Source organism: Conger conger, chromosome 7 (assembly GCF_963514075.1).
Source record: "Conger conger chromosome 7, fConCon1.1, whole genome shotgun sequence".
NCBI lineage: Eukaryota > Metazoa > Chordata > Actinopteri > Anguilliformes > Congridae > Conger > Conger conger.
Genome location: NC_083766.1, coordinates 50,366,940 through 50,388,026, shown reverse-complemented (window position 1 = coordinate 50,388,026; position 21,087 = coordinate 50,366,940). Strand labels below are relative to the sequence as shown.

General features: G+C 43.5%; 2 protein-coding genes, 1 long non-coding RNA gene and 1 other non-coding gene across 5 annotated transcripts; 1 reads left to right on the top strand and 3 right to left on the bottom strand.

Annotated features, from left to right (window-relative positions):
* The first annotated feature begins 50 nt into the window (after positions 1–50).
* On the top strand, positions 51–4,574 carry pex12 (peroxisomal biogenesis factor 12). The gene is made up of 4 exons (XM_061247626.1): positions 51–127; positions 265–443; positions 816–1,354; positions 1,620–4,574. The coding sequence occupies exons 2-4, from the start codon at positions 321–323 to the stop codon at positions 2,008–2,010; spliced, it is 1,053 nt and encodes a 350-aa protein (XP_061103610.1). The 5' UTR covers positions 51–127; positions 265–320; the 3' UTR covers positions 2,011–4,574.
* A 5,701-nt stretch (positions 4,575–10,275) lies between these two features.
* LOC133133958 (uncharacterized) lies at positions 10,276–15,143 on the bottom strand. Its single transcript, XR_009709227.1, has 3 exons — positions 15,061–15,143; positions 13,542–13,622; positions 10,276–10,448 (listed from the first exon to the last, which is right to left on the bottom strand). It is a non-coding gene; the product is annotated as an uncharacterized LOC133133958 (long non-coding RNA).
* Positions 13,964–14,055, bottom strand: LOC133134139 (Z30 small nucleolar RNA). The gene has a single exon (XR_009709257.1). It is a non-coding gene; the product is annotated as a Z30 small nucleolar RNA (small nucleolar RNA).
* A 394-nt stretch (positions 15,144–15,537) lies between the features above and the next one.
* orai2 (ORAI calcium release-activated calcium modulator 2) lies at positions 15,538–20,833 on the bottom strand. Of its 2 annotated transcripts, none has more exons than XM_061248357.1 (3): positions 20,705–20,833; positions 19,174–19,429; positions 15,538–18,555 (listed from the first exon to the last, which is right to left on the bottom strand). In XM_061248357.1, the coding sequence occupies exons 2-3, from the start codon at positions 19,402–19,404 to the stop codon at positions 18,004–18,006; spliced, it is 783 nt and encodes a 260-aa protein (XP_061104341.1). In that variant the 5' UTR covers positions 19,405–19,429; positions 20,705–20,833; the 3' UTR covers positions 15,538–18,003. The 2 variants fall into 2 exon arrangements, with proteins under 2 accessions (XP_061104341.1, XP_061104342.1); XM_061248358.1 differs by having other exon boundaries at positions 19,174–19,409.
* Positions 20,834–21,087: the final 254 nt, after the last annotated feature.

The following is a 21,087-nucleotide window of genomic DNA, read 5'->3' as shown; positions in this document are numbered from 1 at the left end:
CGGAAGTGGATAACTCCCCACCGGAAACCACCTTCCGGACCATTTAGAACGGGAACCCACAGGCATGTTTGCTTCTAACGTCAGCCGTAACTGAAAGTTAATTTTGCAGAAACAATTTATTTCGCTGGTAAGAATAGCTACTATGTGTCTTGAGTTGCATTCATTTTACTGCTACTACGCAGTTCCGTGAAGCTTGTTCATTGTTGGTTCTGCGTTCGTCAGTTGTGTAGCTAGCTAGCTAATCGCCCTCAATTCAATCCATAGCTAGCCAATGCTAGCTGATTTGTGCTGTCAAACCTGTTCCACCACACCTGTGCGATATGGCGGAACGGGGCGCACACCTCACCACAGCTGCTACAGACGAAGGACCCTCGATTTTTGAAGTCCTCGCCCAAGACACATTGATGGGCGCTGTCAGACCTGCCTTGCAACATGCAGTGAAGGTTGTGCTCTTTTGCGTTTTCTCGTATTAGTTTGGGGCGATATAGAAACAGAAAGTTACATAAACATGGTGCAATTACAGCAAAGGTTTAATCTTATTGTGGCTAGCTTGCAAAACAGATTGCTAAAACATCTAGTTATCGAATACCGTGAATTCGTTTTAACTGGTTATATCATGGTAATCCACAGATCTGCAAACTCAATATGAAGAAAAATTTTGCTGTAAGCAATGTATCGTATACTTCAGAATTCTATACTTTAAATATCAGCTGCCCACTGACGTGCAATCTGCTGCATACATTGAGGTCTAATACTGTTACAATGTATTGATGATGTACTATTGTACTATAAATTTCCCAATATGTTCCCTTTAGGTTCTGGCAGAGTCTAACCCTTCGCGCTATGGATTCCTCTGGCGGTGGTTTGATGAAATCTACTTAACTCTTGATTTGCTGCTGCAGCACCATTTCCTGTCCAGGACTAGCGCCTCCTTTTCGGAGAATTTCTATGGTCTGAAACGCGTGGTAACCTCGGGACCTGGGAGACCAGCTCATCTCGGGCTCCCCCGAAAGCAACGACTGCGCTCGCTGCTTCTCCTTGCACTTGTGCCATACCTGCGGGCCAAGCTGGAAAATATTTTAGCCAGACAGAGGGACGAGGACGATTTCTCTATCCAGCTGCCCCAGTCAGCCTGCCGCCGGATGTACAGGGCTTTCCTGGCTGCCTATCCGTTCGTCAGCACAGCCTGGGAGGGCTGGGTCTTCTGCCAACAGCTGCTCTACATCTTTGGACGGACATCGCGGCACTCGCCCCTCCTTTGGCTCGCTGGGGTCAAACTCATGCACCTCAATGCACAAGACATCCGCAATTTGGACCTGAAGCCCCAAAGCCCTCCCTCCGCCTCAAACCAAAGGTGATTAATGGATTCAGCTCTTTAATACCTTACAGGGGAGTGGCAGTTTTGATTATTTGACAGATGTATACAGGTTTGTTGCATATAACAGTGTCATAATTGTACCGTTTATATTTGGCCTGCCTTCAAAAGGCAAAGCAATACATTTTACTCCAAAGCTTGTGATTTTAATGTGTGTTTGACAAACATTTGTCCAAGCTCTTGTCTGGTACAGATTTTCCCTAATTTCATTTCCTGACCCATGGCACTTTCCTACTTCCCACAGTGTTGGCCAGAGGCTCCAGGGGCTGTTGTCAACGGCAGTGGGTGGTGTAGCCGTGTCCCTCTCCACCAGCTTGTCGCTGGGAGTGTTCTTCCTTCAGTTCCTTGAATGGTGGTACTCTTCAGAGAACCAGAGCACCATAAAGTCTCTGACTTCCCTCCCCACACCACCTCCTCCGCTCCACCTTGACCGGGAGCAAACTGCGACGGCAGCAAACAATATCTGCCCCCTGTGTCACAACGTCCGTGTCAATGACACCGCCCTGGCGACCTCTGGTTACGTTTTCTGTTACCGCTGTGTCTACGTCTACGTCAAAGCCCACCAACGGTGTCCACTGACCGGGTACCCCACAGAACTGCAGCACCTCATCAAGATTTACTCCCCAGAAGGGTAGTTGGGCAGTAGTTGGACAGTATTTACCTCCCCTTTGGTTCTGCAGCCACAATTCACAAAAAGTACAGTGCTATAATCTTGGAGCACTGCCTGCAGTCCATCAGTTCACATTGTCAGGGATTGACAGGAAGGCTAGCGTGTTGCCCTGAACTGAGTGTAAGCTAGATCTGTACACCATCTTGTGAGGAAATGTTGAGTGGGTGAGGTATTCTGGGAGGCGTTTTCCAGATTCCCACAGTCATTTCCCTTTCCAGTTTTTTACATTTATTTGACAGTTATTTCTTATGCCCAGCAGCAGCATTAACAGTACTTGTGGGCTCTCTAGTGTAGTTTCACATCATTTTCTAATCGCACATAAGAGAGAAGAAATTACATTTTAATATGTATCTTGACATGCTACTCAAATTTTACATCAAATTAAATGTGGTACTTTAAAGTACAGTGGTACTTTAAATCATATGGCTAATTATCTTAGAGTTAGCCTACATGTTATACAATCTGAAACTAGACTAAAGAAAAAATTGTCCCAAATGATTTTTGGATCTAATAATTTATATGTGTATGACCATGAGTGAAGTATCATCCTCTTCAAACGTATGTCTTTAGAGTCCTCTTAATTCCCCTGACATCCATAGGAACAATCAATTGGCCATAAAATACATTAAGTCTAATTATTTTTAGTTATTTACTGCCCACGGTAGACTGAATGAGGCTATGGTGGCCCAGCCACTGGTTTCGAGTTAAGCTTGACTTGCATAGGATCGGACTTGGAACGCAAAGCCACTTCTACTAGAGTCAATTACCAAGGCATTTCCTGCCAAAAAATAACGTTCCTGTTTTGGCTGTGGCTTTGTTTGCGGAAGGGTCTGAAAGAAAGCCCAACGATGCCCAGGGGCTTAGTTTCCCATGAGTGTTGTTCTTATTCTGAGGCTTCAGTCTCTGGACATTTCCTAAAATTAGACTAATTTCTCTTTACTGCCCAATGTGAAATGCTCATTGTAGAGCATTTGTTTAACACAAATTGTTAAACATCCTCTACAGCCTTTCATTTTGTTGTAATTATTTAAACATTGACAATGACATAATTTTTTATAAAATTTATAAACAGGGGAATTTTGAAATGTACTATTAGATATGTAAGTTTATAAATGAGACTGGAGTCTGATATGCTGACTGGAGTGTATGTTCACTTCTGATGGGTAACCCATTAAATTGTTGCATACTGATTGTTTAAAATGTTAATTGGAGTGTTAAGCAAAAGATATGGTCTCCCAGGCCAAATGGCAGTGTGGTGGTGCATCACTATTTGCACTACACTCAACTTGAATATTTGGTCATGTTTGGGGATGATTGCCAATGTATGAAGTATCATTTGGCTGCTGGGTGGCTCGTCCTGTTCTCGGTCATGGTCGGCCCCACACACTGGTGTCAAACATGGACTGCACTAGTTCTGATTTAGTGTCAACCTCTGGGTGGGGGCAGCCAAAGAGGCTCTAACAGAGAGGTAGGCTGTATCGGTTTCTGGATTTCCTGCCAACTTCTTCTCATTGGCCTCCACTGGCTTCCCATTGCCGCACGCATCCGTTTCAAGGCCCTAGTGTTGGCATTTCAGGCTGCTAAGGGGACTGCCCCACCTTACATACAATCCCTGATCACTCCCTACTCCCCAGCTAGACCACTCCGGTCTGCCAGCTCTGGTCCCTCTCTACGTGCACCTGGCAGTCGAGCTGCACGTTCACGCCTTTTTTTCCGTTCTGGTTCCTCAGTGGTGGAATGACTTGCCTACCACTGTCAGAACAGCAGAATCCCTCCCCCTATTTCGACGCAGACTCAAAACCCACTTTAACCCCAACATTTACACCAGCTGACATTGTTGCTACATTTCTTGATAATGCTGAATCTGCCAATCAATTTAATTCATTAATTTATTAATTATCCTAACCCGCTTATCCTGAACAAGGTCGCAGGGGGCTGGAGCCTATCCCAGCATACATTGGGCGAAAGGCAGGAATACACCCTGGACAGGTCGCCAGTCCATCGCAGGGCACACACACCATTCACTCACACACTCATACCCACGGGCAATTTAGACTCTCCAATCAGCCTAACCTGCATATCTTTGGACTGTGGGAGGAAACCCATGCAAATACGGGGAGAAGAGAGGCCCTGGCTGACGGGGATTCGAACCCAGGACTTCCTTGCTGTGAGGCGGCAGTGCTACCCACTGTACCATTCGTGCCACCTGAATGATAAATATGTATCAGCTAATGTTAACACTAATGAATTGCTTACCAAAGAATAAATACACCCTGCAAAGATACCTAACAACTTAGCAGCACAACCCAGAACTAGAGAGACTTGGGAGGCGGCTGAGCCGGCATCTGGTGACTTTTGAGGGGCCACTGGCATTGTGTCAACATTTTATTTATGGCCTCTGACAGAACAAGCCCTCTTCCTGTCTAAAATGTATGAAGATTGAACTGACCAGGAGATGTTTTGCAATGTGTTAAGCTGTGTATTGTGCATTGCTCTTCTGGACTGGAATATAACCATATTTCATATATTCACCAGCCCTGGACTTTGACTCTTTTCCCGAGAACTGACCTGTCAGCTGGTAATATGCTAAATGTATGACTTGATTTAACTTCATTCATCCCACAATCGTAATTGTCTCTGTTCCCCTCTTCATCAATGCCACACTGCCTGGTGAAACAAAAGCCTCATAATTTCATTTGGGTAACATTTCCACAAGCTTTACCTGCTCGTCACCAGACAATGGCGCCAGTGCTGGCATAACCAATGCCACTCCTTGTAACACAGATGTCATATTTAATACAAATACCCTACTTGCATAACTTCAGATTTCTTAATCTGAGAAGAAAAGCTCTGCAAAATGTGTATTTTTCAAGTTGACAAACCGTCAAATACAAATAATGTCTCTTACAAACAGACACAAATAACTGAGCCTGGCATCATCATGGCATATATAGGTATTTCTGAAATAATTGAGCATATGAGGGTAAATAACTGAAACATGAAACGGGAAATACTTCAGAAAAATGAACACCTTGTTACATCTACAGTGCATCCGGAAAGTATTCACAGCGCTTCACTTTTCCCACATTTTGTTATGTTACTGCCTTATTCCAAAATGGAATAAATAGCTTTTTTTTCTCCTCAAGATTCTACACACAACACCCCATAATGACAACATGAAAGAAGTTTTTTTTTTTAATTTTTGCAAATTTATAAAAAATAAAAAACTAAGAAATCACATGTACATAAGTATTCACAGCCTTTGCCATGAAGCTCAAAATTGAGCTCAGGTGCATCCTGTTTCCACTGATCAACTTTGAGATGTTTCTACAGCTTAATTGGAGTCCACCTGTGGTAAATTCAGTTGATTGGACATGATTTGGAAAGGCACACACTTGTCTATATAAGGTCCCACAGTTGGCAGTGCATGTCGGAATACAAACCAGTCGCAGCTACTGTAGCTTCTCAAATCAGCACCTTTTAATACAACAAAATAAACCTCAAATATGACCACTGATATGAAGATATCTGTAATAAGTAAATATAATATGTTATATACACCAATCATTGGCCTCCACTGGCTTCCCATTGCCGCACGCATCCGTTTCAAGGCCCTAGTGTTGGCATTTCAGGCTGCTAAGGGGACTGCCCCACCTTACATACAATCCCTGATCACTCCCTACTCCCCAGCTAGACCACTCCGGTCTGCCAGCTCTGGTCGCCTTACGGTTCCCTCTCTACGTGCACCTGGTGGTCGAGCTGCACGTTCACGCCTGTTTTCCGTTCTGGTTCCTCAGTGGTGGAATGACTTGCCTACCACTGTCAGAACAGCAGAATCCCTCCCCCTATTTCGACGCAGACTCAAAACCAACCTTTTCAAACTCTACCTTAGTCCTCCCTCCTGATTTCCCCTGCCCCTCCTTTCTGATATCCCTATCCTTAAAAAAAAAAAAAAAAAAAATGCACTTCTGATGACAACTATGTTTAGAACAGCATTTCCTGTGTATTTTGCTAGTTTCTGGATGTGATGCTCTGACTTATGGTAGAACCTATGCACTTGTAAGTCGCTTTGGATTAAAAGCGTCTGCCAAATGACTAAAATGTAAATGTAAAAATGTAAACAACGAAGTGCAGATCAAACACAAGTACAAGCCAGAATACCCCAAGTACAACAATACTTGTCATCGTAGCAAAATTGTCCTATTTTACATAGCTAACTAGGTCAGATATGTAGGGGTCCTCGCACGGGCCGCCAAATACAAACACAGAACAGATAAACTAACGGGAAGTTAGTAGGGTAAATTAGTAGGGTGTGTGTGTGCACGCGCGCGCTGAACAAAGGAAAAACACCAGTTTCCACTCGCTATAGGCCACAAAGTTACCGCGAAGTAACTAGGTGTGTCCGCAGGCCTGGTAGTGCGCTGTGCAGCATTCAGCCTCTGTCCGAGTCTCGGAGCAGATGCGCTGAAGCGAATGGCCAAAAAGGGTGCGTCAATAAAGGGAAGAAGAGGCGAAGAGAAGAAGAGAGAGATTCCGAGAACATGTCTTGCTCTTATACGTGAAAGTTTATTGCTCCCGCCATTACGGGATTGGCTGAACCAAGCTAGACGTCATGTGGGGTGGACGTCGCAGAATTGTCCTGTGGGATTGTGGTAGTTGTGGTTCCTACCGATATAACCTGTCATGACAACGGGTGCCTCCCATTAGCCGGAAATTGCTAACTCCTTAAATCCACAACCACCCTCCTCCACTCCGTGCCCCGGAAGCCGATCTTTGTGGACTCTCTCCATTGCATTGTCCCATTTTGTGTAGGAACAAAACGGCTAAAATCCCCCCCTCCTCCACTCCCGCAGAGTAGTATACAACAATGTATGTTTCAGCAGAAGTCTTTTCACATTCCTGGGTGACTTCATCATGTTCACGCCCAAATAGGCTACTATGAAAACCCCACCCACAAAATCTAGCACTTTCCAGATCAAGAAAGCGTAACTTGAATTCCCCAATTAGGCCATGCAAAAAATATTTAGGCATATGTTTGTGTCGTTATTATTACAAATATCATCCTACCTATATTGCGAAATGTCAGTTTGTTTTTGTGGGTCATATGCAACAAACAAATTTTGCAACTTAAAACAGGATAAATTATACGGGATAAATGTTTTTATTGTAAGTCAATATGGGAAGGGCCTTGTGTCCCAACATTGAGAGGAAGCCCCGCAGAATTGCGCTCTACCACTGGTTGTAGCCTACATAAAACCAGCATGTCTGTTAAAAAGCAGGGCAGCTACCATTATTTCAGTTGCCTAAGTCAACATGCATGGATGAATTTATTCAACCAACCATTTCCAGGTGGCATATTTATTACCAATCATTTCTTACAGATGTTACAGTGGGAAATAATTGTTTATCAATGTGAACACTCTTGAGAACTGACTTATGAAGCGACATATAGCAAAGGCTACGTTTCACTAATGTACAGAAATGTTTCTGAATTAGTGCATATGAGATGCAACTGACAATTGCCCATTGGTTTGGGGGTGGAAGCCGTCGAGAACTGTGGTTTGGCACCAATGAGCGTGCAGAATGCCTTCCAGAACTGACTGGAGAACTGAGGGCCTTGGCCCGTGGTCACCCCCAGGGGAAGGCCGTGCAGGCAGAAGACGTGTAAGAACAGAAGTTCAGCAGTTTCTTTAGAGAAAGGGAGCTTGGGAAGGGCGACTAAGTGTACGTACTTAAATGTGTACGTACCTTCAATGATGCTTCATTGACCGTTCATTTTTACCAAAAGTTGTAGTTTAGGTTAGTACAGAGCCCACTGCAGGAAAAGCGGACGGACCGCTTCAGGAATTAACAGTCGGTTGGTAGTGTCGTCCGGGACAGGACAGCCCCCCAGGGCGGTCAAACTGTGTGGCAGCGACCAGGATACAGGGAGGCAGGATGGTGGCAGGCTCTCCATCGATTTGAAGAGGTGTGTCAGGCATTATGTTCTTCAAGCCAGGCTGGTAGGTCAGGGTGAACTGGAAGCGGTTGAAAAACCGCGACCACCAGGCCTTGCGGGGGTTGAGTCTTTTGGCTGACCTCAGGTACTCAAGGTGGCGGTGGTCAGTCCAGAGATGAATGGAGTGGTGGACCTTGCAGCAGATGCCGCCATTCCTTGAATGCCAACTTAATGTAATCTGGGTGAGAGGCGGTAAGAGAAGAAGGGACAGTGAGAGGCGGTAAGAGAAGAAGGGACAGGGACGGACCTTGTTATCCAGGGATCTCTGGGCTAAGGAAGCGTTGAAGCTCCTTAGAGTGGGTGGGAGGAGGACAATTTGCTACTGCAGAGGTCTTAAGCTTTTGGTATTTGCACCTAGATGTGTTAAACTACTGAAAAGTATTTGAACAGAGAGTATTTAAGTAAATAAAAGTAAATAACACTTAATATTTGGTAGCATATCCCTTGCTTGCAATAACTGCATCACCAAACCATTGCATTGTTCTTTTGTGATGCATTTCCAGGCTTTTACTGGAGCCTTTTTCAGTTGTTTTTATTTTTATGTATTTTTAATTTTATTTTTGTAAAAAAAATTGGGGGGGGGGTGGGGGGGGGGGGGGTTCCCTCCAATCTCCTCTTCAGGAGGTGAAATGCATGTTCACTTGGGTTAAGGTTTTTCTTCCTAAATCCTTTGTTGTGTTGGCAGTGTGTTTTAGGTCACCTTCTTGCATGATGAAATTCCCCGCAATTTGTTTGGACGCATTCCCCCGTAAATTGGCAGACAGATTGTAGATTTTGTAGATTAGCCATGTGCAGATCTTTGGAGAAAATCCAAGATGGGGGTAGGAAGGGGGGTGTCGGTACTGGTTTACATGGTAGGGCCCTTTTCAGGTCACCATCCTCTGGTCCAGTCTGTTTCAATGTATAACGTAGCTGGGTACTGCTCTGAAATGAGCAAATAATTAAATATGTTCTCATCACAAGGTTCAAATTCCTTCTTGCATAGTCCTTGGTGCCTGTTAATATATTTTGTACATTTAATATTTTTGTAATATTTAAATCACCTGAGAATGCAAGACTCCTGGGCATTGCATGCAGCTGAGCACTTGTTTTTAGAGAAGTGATATGTCTTTGAAGCTATACTTGCATCCAGAGGCTTCCTGGACACGAGCTGGGACCCATTCCGGTCGCCCCCTCCCCCCCTCTCGCTAGTGGGGGGGGGTATAAGGAGTCAGCCATGTCTTTGTTCCTTTATGTTTAGGGCTCTATGATGACTTCACCACCTGAATTTATTGACTGAGGCAACATGCACAACATATGGGGTCACTGACAATAAGCCATGGACCCGCATGCATGTAATATGGGTCCCAGCAGCATTCTCCCGTGATGCAGAACGTAGTATGGATGATGAACAGCCGTTTCTGAATTGTCCATAATTCCGGAAATTTCAGTTCTTCCCCGAGATATGATTATGGTTATGACGTGAAATTGAAGCTTTGTGAAACTGCATGATGTCCAGTACAATCTGGTAATGGGATCGGGATGGCTTGGAACAAATACTCATAAATCTGTCACAGTGCGAACCGTTCACAGGCCAGGGCAGACAGACAAGCTGTACTACTGCAGGACCGTCTCTTAGGATAACAGCAGAGGCATGCGCATTTACTGATGTAAAGTTGCAGCGTTTGGGTCGGAAAAGGAAAAAATTATTCACAAGATATTTTTTTTGGCAGGAGGATGATTAAATCTATCAGTTTTAGAAAAAAAAAGAGTCTCTTTTTTTCAGTTTTATTGTGCTCACAAGGGGCTCTCTTAGCCAGCTCGTTATCCTTGCACTTTTACCACACGCAATCTGCTACACGCGAAGCAGCAACATGAGTAACAGGACACGATGTACGAAACCGAGATCTGACACTTTCATCGCCTGTTCACGTTAAGCCTTTACGGTGAATCCATCTTTTGTACACAGTGGTTCACCAATGTAGCACAATTTTAAAGGGTGCACAAAAAAAGAGATTGCCAGCTCTAGTATTTCTGAGGTAAGCTTCCCACATAGTATGTCCCTGAGCAAGACACCTAACCCCCAATTGCTCCTGATGGTCTGCCTTGCATGGGGGCCAATCGCCGTTGGTGTGTGTGAATGGGTCAGAGAAGCATCAATTGTACAGCGCTTTGGATGGAGGCGCTATATCAATGCCACGCATTTACCATTTAACCTGCTGTACCAACACCCTGCTGTACCAACACCCTGCTGTACCAACACCCTGTCGCCAGGTTCGGCTGGTTGTGATCGACAGCATCGCCTCTCCGTTTCGCCGGGACTTCGAGGACCTGTTTGAGAGGACGAGGCTTCTGAGCGGCCTCGCCCTGCGGCTCTTCAAAAAGGCCGTCCAGCACAGTACTGCGGTAAGTCCCTGTTCAGCCCCCTACAGACAGGGTGCAAAACAAGCACACACTTTACAATAAAAGTACATGAATTGTTAACATTAATTAATTGATCTGGCGGCACGGATGGTGCAGTGGGTAGCACTGCCGCCTCACAGCAAGGAGGTCCTGGGTTCGAATCCCCGTCGGCCGGGGCCTCTCTGTGCGGAGTTTGCATGTTCTCCCCGTGTCTGTGTGGGTTTCCTCCGGGTACTCCGGTTTCCTCCCACAGTCCAAAGACATGCAGGTTAGGCCGATTGGAGAGTCTAAATTGCCCGTAGGCATGAGTGTGTGAGAGAATGGTGCGTGTGCCCTGCGATGGACTGGCGACCTGTCCAGGGTGTATTCCTGCCTTTCGCCCAATGTATGCTGGGATAGGCTCCAGCCCCCCTGCGACCCTGATCAGGATAAGCGGGTTCAGATAATGGATGGATGGATGGAATTAATTGATCTACAAACACATTAATTAAGCATGTGATTTACTTTTCATTAGTTCATGTATTTGTTAGCTATTAACTAATGTATTGGCTATTTGAATATTTACACATCAGCAAATCATAGGATAACTTCGAATTGGTTAACCATAAACAAATATGTAAACTTTTTTCATTCTAGTAAAAATTGACATTAACTACTGAAGTTGTTGAACATGAATTCATGATGTACAAATACAACAATGCTGTACTGATGAACTTAGTTGGTTAGTTAGAGTCCAGTCAGAATGCATTGAAGACCATGGGCCATATTACAGAAACCGAAAGTCCAAAGTTGAAAGTTTTACATTTTTCACAAATTTGTGTTGCAGGAGCTAATCTTAACTAACTGTAGGCATCATAACAACAGTGCAGTTAGGACACCAACAGGGTTATCCTGAAGTTATGCCACTTTATTTGGAATTTTGGCAAGTTTACAGTAGGATGCTTCCGATACTTTTTGTGGTGGGAAACTGGTTCTGTAATGCCAATTTCCCGAAATCAGGTCCTAACTCAAATGACCATGGTTACTGTATGGCTAAGATAGAAACCGGAGTAGCCCTAGTTGGGAGAAGTTAACTAAAAGGAGAGTAATGACTCCATTTTGAGGTTTTAAACCAGCAGAATCTTCAAACAATGGATTCCACTTCAGCAAAGGGCAAGCAGAATCCACAAAGGCAATGCAAATGTACCCAAATAGGACTCCTGTACATTTTGATCTCCAGACAGCGTTCAACTGGAATGAAAAGGCAAACAGATGTGCTAGTGGGAAGTCGGAGTCCTTGGTAATAGGCTGTACAGCAGAATCGCCAGCTTTTTGGTATCTGGCTGAAACAAATCCATTTCAAATTGACTGCTGGCAAAGTAGTACCAGCTGCCTTATTGGCTCAAAGTTGCCAGAGGTTCTCTTCACCCCCATTTTCATAGTTTCACTGAAAAGCTGTAATAAGCTACATTTACGCAAGTCATTTTTGTACTCGTTTGCCAAAGCCATATGTAGTAACTAGCTCCAATTGGCTACTTCTAACCCTCATACCAATAAACCCTGTGGGGATTGTCAGGAAATTAGTGTTTCCCCATCCCTTCAACCCACAGGTAGAAGGGATGATCAGTCACAGCATTTTGTTTACATGCAATACTTTCATTCTTATGTTTGCAAGCAGAATAAGAGTACAAGACTCTCTGCAGCTCTACATGTATAGACGGTTTCTTGTAAACATACACTGTCTCAGTATTTTTCCCATCATGTACAGAAGGTGCATTTCCATGCATATGTGGTGAACAGGATATAGTTTCAACTGTAAGCAGTCAAATTGAAAGGTCTACCATCGGAATTCTAAGAACCTCAGTGCTCAAGACATCTAGCACTTTCTCAAGGTGCTACCTGTTCAGCAGAATTCTTGGGATCTGTCAGCTGGACACATACAAAGTTCAACTATTGACCTAGTTCCAATCTTTCAAACATGAGATTGCTGTATTTGATAAATAAAGTTTAAGTATAAGGAGCAGAAGATGCATAAGAATAATCTTTACAAATGGATATAAAAATTATAGGAAGCTTTTTGTTACTACGGGAGCAATTTTGTTGTGGTTCAAATTGGGATTTGACCGAAGAGAAACCTGACAAGCAAAATAAATCAGCTTCTAAAGACGAGTGCAAACATTTATATACGCAGACAATTTGTTGTACAGATGTTTATTCAATACAAAGAAATATCCACACATGGTTCCGTGAGCCAAGTGCAAAAGCTTATTTTAGACTGCATAGTTTAGAAAGCCCATGGGATCTAGTCAGCAAGAAGTAATGGTTGTTAGGATCGCGAACACAATCATACAACCAATGTAGCATTAGCAATGCAGTAAATTCAGATTGTTCAAGTACCACATCCTACCCAGTTAGCCTTGCATGAAAGGGTTACCTTTAAACCCTCATACTTGTCAGGAAGTACTCAAGCCATTGAACTATTACCAAGATTTACTTGAGGTATATTTACCATTGGAAGTCTCAATATCCAAAATCATTCGGCATATTACATTTAGCAGCTGGCATACCACTTGGGTCACATTTGTGCAGCACAGAATTGCCACCTACATGGATTGGTTACTATAGATTTAACATTAAGTGGAAACTACCCAGTCCATTGGACAGAGCGCATGTTTAATAGGTCCCATTCCAGACCGAGCGAGAGGCCCTTCCACCCGCTGGTCATTTGGAAGGGCAGGGCTTTGAATCCCCAAGAGGCCTTTCTGGTCCATGTCCAATCACAGAGTTCCCAGACCCTTAGTCAAATCTATTGACTCAGGATTCCAGCAACTCTGCCAGGAGAAAAACAAGCGGCCTTTGAGGGAGGCAGAAATATACATTTACTGAACGCTTGTTAATTCTGCAGTTAAACGAAACAAACATTTGCAGACTTAAGCAGTCAATGTGAAAGTAATTCTTAAATTAACAACCCCTAGATTTCACAAAATCAGCCAAATGGCAATACATTTCTTGTGGGGTAAGCCGTATCTGGATTGAATCAGTTGTGCATGGCTCTTGCAGACAGCCACCCTCAGGATTCAAATTCAATCACACCTTGGTCAGCAAGCACACAAGGGCAGTAGTCAGTCAATCCTTACCCATTGCCATACTGTAAACTTTCTAGGATTGTAATCCTAGTTTATAGCAGTCAGGTTCAACAGACAGACCCAACCCAAGGCCTGAAAGAAATTTCACACAAGATTAAACAGGATATTGCAGGTGTAAGCAGCTGAACCAGTTAAGACAACAGGTGGTTTTACATTTGAATGCCAATACATTAGGCATGCATAAACATTCCCTAAACCATGATCACACAAGATCTAATTTGGTCAAAGAAACACATTTCAGTCCACCTTAATATTAATTTGCTCAATACTTGCAAAAAACAAAGTAGAAGCATGCACAGCAGCAGACAGCAAGCAAAGTTATCTTGAAGCTGAAATGTAACCAGAGCCAAAAATACTCAAATGCGCAAACATGCAACGATGGGTTAACTGATACCATGACAAAGCTTCAGCTCAGACTCAGAGAGAAGATTATGTCTAATCACACCTTGATCAGGGCCTTCCAATGGAGGCACTACCAAGTCAGAACATTCCTCTCATCATCGTCACTCAACCAAACCTTAGATGTCTTTGGAATTATGACAGAAGTTGGACAGATAAGCAACATTATAGTTTATGAAGAAAATGTGTAAATTTGCATGGTTGTTAAAATTTGAGCTTGTTCAAACATGTAGGCCCAAATTCAGAGGCCAACTACAACATGCATAGAAATAATGTAGTCTACTTGTTGATATTCAACAACAAATGTGAATTTTGGTTTCTCCATAAAAGGTTTTAATGGCAGCAAATACAAGTACAGAAAAGGTTTTACACTTTCCATACCAGTTCTATAGCCAGCCCTTGGCTGCAGCAGATTTCCTTTGAAATCCTCAAATTCCTTGTTCCAGCCATATTGCACAGAGCTTTGTAAAGCAACCACAAGCCTGGTATTCTTTCCCAGAGTACATGCAGAGTTATAAAAACAGGCAACCAAGTCATTAACCACCAAGCACCACGCGTCCTAGATTCGAATAGTCAACCATTGTGTGCCGCAAGCTGACAATGTATGGTCTACACAACTGCTCTGGTTTTTAATTAACCAGTGTTCAAATGGCAGGTAAGCTACAGATTGCCTGAAAATAACTATTTCTACCTAGCAATGTTTAAAGTGTCCATTACATTTACACAACTGAAGGCAATTCATACCACATTCAAGCACAGAAGAATGCAAACCTGTTCAAGGAGCATGATTCATGACTACACAGTTGTCACCAGTATAAACAGATAAATACACATTTTCAATGTCTTACTCATCATCGACCAGTGTCCTTTCACAACCAACTAGTCTTTTCAAGCCATCTTTGCCTAAAATTCAGAAAGGCACACACAAGCAACAAGTGTAGTTTTTTGTGCAGTTTTGAAATGGATTGGAAACCACACCCATTCTGCAAAAACTAGGAAAGTGGATTTTGTGGAGCACAACCAGGAACAAATTAAGGCTGAAGAAAGCAGGTTGTTTCAGTCAGCATTGACTAATCAGATATACTAAGCAACAGCAGATACTGCAACCTACCAGGGTCAGATTTGAGAACCACTTTCGTAGATCAGGCGTGCCCTGCCATATGCTGTGGAGGGCTGGGAGTATGCAGATTTTCATTTCAACCAATCACTACAGCAGCTGATTTCACTAATTAACACCATCAATCAGAGAGTAGGGAACTAATTAATGAAATCAGCTGGTGTAGTGATAAGTTGGAATGAAAACCTGCATACTCTTGGCCCCTCTATGGCACATGATTTGGCACTGCTGTTGTAGATTATGGGTGTCATGCTGAAAAGCCAATGTCTGGTGGATTTAGCACTAAAGTGCTTAATTAATGCCACACATTGTTTGGCCTAAATTAGCAGATGATTGTAAGAAAACCACTAAAAAACAGAGGCCCTCCAGGGGTTGAGTTTGACAGTGACAGGTGTGATGGATTAAGTGTAATCGACTGAGTGACTGCCACTGCAGCATTTCATAACAAGGAAATAAAATAGAACAGACACGTTATTCCATAGAACTTGTTTTAATAACTGTTACGAGTATAATCAATTCAGTGAGTGGACATACAAGGCCTTTTTGTATTAATATCCAAAATTATGTGGTACGGTACAGCTTTATCAAAATTCTCTTTGACAAAAATGGACAAGTAAACATTTTCGATGTGGAAGGTCAAGTGCTTGAGAAGTCGTCCATGGGCACACAAAGTCAATAAATAAGCGGTTATCTTGGTCAGACTACGTTGGCACACGTTATGGAGCGACAGTGCAAAGCAGTCAGGCTTCAGCTTTAGCCAACGGTCGAAATGACACAGCTCGTCCCAAGCTTGACACAGCATATCAGTTTGATAATACGTAAGAAAAAGGTAAACCCCCCCCAAAAATGCTAAATACCTGGCCACTTTGTGCTCTAATTGAATGGCCTGCGAAATTTTGCTTAAAGTATTGAACTAGACTACAAGTGCACTTCAGCTTCCTCTTGTGTCAGAGACATGAAGCAGACATATCTTGGTCGAACAGACAAGCACATCATTTGGTTTGGTTTGGTTTGGTTTGGGGGGGGGGGGGTGAAATGCATAGACTACAACCCTGTAAGGGTGTCTGTGGGCATGCCCCCCTGAAAGAAATCTTTAAAGAACAGCTGCGAAATTATCATTTCCGATGGCTTCTATGAGGAAATGACATGTTTCTTCCTGTTTATTATGTGAAATGACTCATCATTATCATGCTATATTATTTGACACTATTAATATTATAGTATTTGGCCCATTTTGTAACATCATAACCCCCTATCCCTTCAAAAAAATAAATTACACCCTTGCTGAAAGGTCATATACTGGAATGTTTTCCTTTTCTTTACAGACGCAGCAACAAAATAAAATAATGGCAACCGTTCTCCCATCATTTACTTCCTGCTCATAAAAAGCTACATGTCCCAAACATTCAGTTCCATTGGAAAAAGGACCAAACCCATCAGGTTCCTAAGAGCTTGACCAAAACCTATGTTGATAACATTTTTTTATTTTATTTTATTTTTATTTTAAGCATGTCAGCGTTTGACACTGAAATAATGTAACAAGAACACATCTACCTGTACAATGGTACAGTAAAATAAAGCTTTACCCTGGTTTCGGCCCACACCTGAAATTTATGCAGCAAAAGCCAATTTAAAAAGAAAGGTTCTTAATAAGCACTTGAAAAGCTTTCAATTAACTAAACCTGTGTATGTAAAGTGTGAAAACTACCAGAACCTTTTCCTGTCTGCAAGACATTGTACGGATAGCCAAATCTCACTGTTATACTTCTTCCTTAAACTTTAATAATTTATTCTTAAATTATTAATATATTCTCTTATAATATGAGCCACCCACTGTTTATGAATCTAAAAGGTTGCTTAAATGTGTTGATCCAAGTTATACACAAAGCACATTTCATCATTAGAATGAAGAGGGCCGAAATGCCTAACAGACTAAACACAAATTTGAAACTGGAAAATAATATTTTCCTCCAAATGTATTGCACAGCTTAGTATACGTTTAATCTCTGGTTCAAGTATAGATGACCCTGCCATGTGAATGCCAATTTTGTATCACTATGAACTCTTTTGTGTGCACATAAAGTTGTTTACTTACACTGCATTATCCTTTTGCTCAGTTAGCAAATAACCTTAAGGTAACTGCAGACCTGAGACATGCACATAGCTGCTAAGGGTATAGTCATAAATGAAACCATTATACCAAAACAGAACAGTCTATGCTGGCCCATGCTTTCTCCTATACGAAGTCAACCTGACCAGAGATGATCTGGTCAGCTTTTGTTTGGTTCCTGATTGGACCTCATTAACATGTTCCTCTCTGTCTTGGAAACTGCACAGGACACTTGCACCAGTTGAATGGAAATACTAAACTCGAGCGTCAATGTACGCATGGTGGTTTCCTGCCCTAGCCACATCACCACACAAGAAATGAAAGGTCGACTTTCTTATTTGGATTTCAGTTGCAATCTATTCCTTACACCCGCATTTTCATTTACATGCTTACATAGGAGCAGAATGTAAAAGTTGCCACCATAGAAATAATAATAAAAAAGTAAAAAAACATACAAAAGTAAATTAAACTGAAAACAAATTAGCCCTTAAGGTTACCTGTAAACTTTCTTTTGTCTTTATAAAGTCTTTCGGTTTATTAATACAGCACATACACCAGACACAAGGGTAGCATATCTCACATATAGGGACCATATTCTAGCCTACAACCAACACACAAACACTTGGGACGCTGGACTCAGGGGTCAGGGCCCGAGGCTTACTCGAATCTCCGAAACAGAGGAAGTCACCAAGCAACATTTATTGTGAGCGCTGAAACAGATTTCGGAGGTGGCGGCGCTTTGGGAGACAAGCCGGTACAGGCCAAGAACCGGAGGAGCGGGAAGGGAGCCAAGAAGGGGGCGGGTTGGAGCGGAGGGCGGGGGCTGTTCAGACGGCTTGGATGCCGCGGTCGTGGCCATCCAGCTGCACCTTGAGCTTGTGCAGTTCCTCGATCTCCTGGTGGTGGCGCTCCGTCTTATGGCGCACCAGCGAGCGGTAGAAGTGGATGGTGAAGACCACGAAGATCAGGCCCACGGGCACCATGATGATGGTGGAGGCCAGAGCGGCCTGCCAGCCGCTGTACCCGGGCGGGGGAGGGTTCGCCGTGGTGCAGTTGGGCCGGACGGCCCCCGAGTCGACCGGCAGGAACTTTATCCAGCAGAGGAGCACCACCTCGGCCAGGAAGAGCAGGATGCCCAGGGCGGTGGAGAAGCCCCAGGCCAGCTCGATGTAGTGGTGCATGCGCTCGTGCGGGGACTCGCTGACCGAGTTGAGGTTGTGGATGTTGCTCACCGCCTCCACGTTGGGCAGGATGCAGGTGCTGATGAGCAGGGCGAAGAGGTGCACTGCCACCAGCACCGTGGTGCACACGCTGAAGGCGATGAGCAGGAAGCGAGGGTAGTTGTACTGCATCTCCAGCTGGACCTCCACCATGGCAACCTGACGAGCCAACGCACGACAGAACGCCAGCGTCAGCGCCGACACAATTCACAGGAACAAATTCATTTAGAGGACTACTGCAGGGGTGTCAAACTCCAGTCCTGGAGGTCTGAATGCATTTGTGGTTTCCTTTCAATCAACAGCCAATGAGAGCAAGGCATCCTTATCCGTATCCAATCAATGACTAAACGAATCACTAGTCCTGAAACACACCAACAACCAGTAGCCATTGGAGCCTTCTAGGAGTGGAGTTTGACACCTTTTAACTTTTTTTTTGGTGTGTCAGATCATGTCGGAAAACTACTACCAATCACAGAAATTAAAACATTTTAAAGTGTGAGCCTTCTATTTACTTTACTTTATAGAAATTAAGTTGAAGTATTTGCATTCATTATTTCCCCCCCCCCCCCCCCAAGCAGACCGTTGTGGGAAATCAGTTCATTAGCTTTCATCTTTGCTGCATTTTTGTGCTTGCAGTTCCATTACTTTTATCATTTTAGAGAACCGCAGTGCACTCAAGTGTTCACTGCTATAGCTTCACGCTTTCAAGTAATACTCAAATAAAGCTGCCTTTTCACCACGTCCCATTGGCCGCAGACTACGCACTGTAAAACTCACCATGGCAAACCCCGAGAGTAAGGCCGAGGTACGGCTGGAAGCCTTGAGCTTGGCGCGGCTCAGATAGAGCTTCCTCCATGACAGCGCCTGTACGGAATGGTGGTTCGAGGTGACCAGCTCCAGGTAGCTCCGGCGTACCCAGTCCCTGTAATCCATTCCCCCTCCGTCCTGCACTCGCTCCGACCCCCCGATGGCCGGGGAACCCATCGGCACGTTCAGCTCACTGCTCATGGCAACTGTGAGGACAGCGAAAGGGCTGTAGCGACAGCAAAGCCTTACTTTCAACAGTAACGGTAACTGTTATAAAACTGCAGTGGATAGCAAACAGTCCTAATAAGCAGACTTAAAAACAGCATATTACCAGAACTTATGCAACTAGGAAGCAAACATTTGAATGTCATATTTGGCTGTAGTATGCTTCAATGAGAACAGCAGATGGCACAGAAACCCAGAACACAGCTGTAACTTTGCAGACACAACAACCATGACAGAAAACCTGGGTTTCACTGTAGTCTCCACAGACCAAGTAATAAGTACTAAATAAAAAATCGTTGGTCTTTTTTATTATTATTGTGTAATCTCCTACGTCAGTTAGCCAGCTTTAGCAAACTGGTCTAAGTTAATTTACCTAACTATCGTTAGTTTGAAGTTTTTGTGTAAGCCAGCAATCTGAATTTAGCTGTACCATTATATGGATAATAACTAACTAGCCAAAATCGAATGGTGGACAAGCTGGCAGGATGGATATTAAAATTGTTTTCGTTATTCTCCAGCTCCTCGTAGCAATAATTCGTGTCATATATCTGGTGTTATTGTTAATAAAGTAATGCAATAGTGGATATAGTCTATCAATCTCCTAGTTTGAGATTCGCACTATAATATTGTAAATAAATAGTTCGTGTATTCGCCTTGAATGTTCTCATATAGCTCGGACTTAACTTATAGAAGCTGACTAGATTAGCTAGTTCGCTAGTTTTCTATCTTGAACTAACGTTAGAGGATACGGAATCACGATATATAGCTATTCATTCTCATTTCACGTCTTTTCGATCAACAATAACAAGCCAGCTAGCTAGCTTTATACTGTTTTTTAAAAACGGATGCTCTTGCTTGCTATCCGAGTTCATGTTTTCTGCGCCACGTCAGTCACAGATCAGCTATTTGGCTAGCATTGGTAGCTCGCTAACGATGAAAATAAACATTGCATTACTATCTAGCTACATTAACAATCTGCAACCAATTAGCTAGCTATCATCGGTTATACAAAAAACAACTGAAGCTACAAATTATCCTGCGGGCTGTCATCTTTAGCTTGTCAAGATTCATCCTGTGAGCGAACCGAATCGGACGACCCAACTTCCTTTGTGCCTTCATTAGCTACGCACATCTTCAAGAAAAATCACTGGGAGTACAGACAGCTTAATTTAGCGAGGATTAGATGGCCTACCAAATTAGCTTTATCGCTAACGTCGGTTCGGACGACATATGGCTGATTTTGCCAGCATATAACGGTTCTGCTTCATTTATTTACCTTATTGCCAAGAATTCCGTGGAAGAGTTTCATTTACAAAACCGGCAGAACCCCACCTGCTTAAAAAAAATCCAGATGCAGCGAGATGCTCTGCCCCCCTACGTCGACCGCATTACGTGTTCCGTTACCCCTCCCCTTTCGCGATCATTCTGATCACGTGAGATGGGTGCAGCCAGCGCTGCAGCGTGAAGCGCCGTCAGTCCTATGTGTCCCATCAGAAACCCAGCAGATGCCAGAATCCCTATCTTTTAGAACTCGTTGGGAATTATAACGACGATTATAATCGGACAGCCTATAGACTAGTGGTGATGTTTGACTGGGACCTGAAAGGTTGGTGGTTCAAGCCCACCCCAAGATCAGTGCAACTGCTGGGCCCTTGAGCA

What these genes read in the sequence shown, in the direction of transcription:
- pex12 (XM_061247626.1), top strand. Translation starts at nt 321, where the DNA reads ATGGCGGAACGGGGCGCACACCTCACCACAGCTGCTACAGACGAAGGA. An exon ending in CCTTGCAACATGCAGTGAAG is followed by an intron (nt 444 to 815) that starts GTTGTGCTCTTT and finishes TGTTCCCTTTAG; the next exon opens with GTTCTGGCAGAGTCTAACCC. An exon ending in CCCTCCGCCTCAAACCAAAG is followed by an intron (nt 1,355 to 1,619) that starts GTGATTAATGGA and finishes TACTTCCCACAG; the next exon opens with TGTTGGCCAGAGGCTCCAGG.
- orai2 (XM_061248357.1), bottom strand. Translation starts at nt 19,404, where the DNA reads ATGAGCAGTGAGCTGAACGTGCCGATGGGTTCCCCGGCCATCGGGGGG. An exon ending in TACTCTCGGGGTTTGCCATG is followed by an intron (nt 18,556 to 19,173) that starts GTGAGTTTTACA and finishes TTGGCTCGTCAG; the next exon opens with GTTGCCATGGTGGAGGTCCA.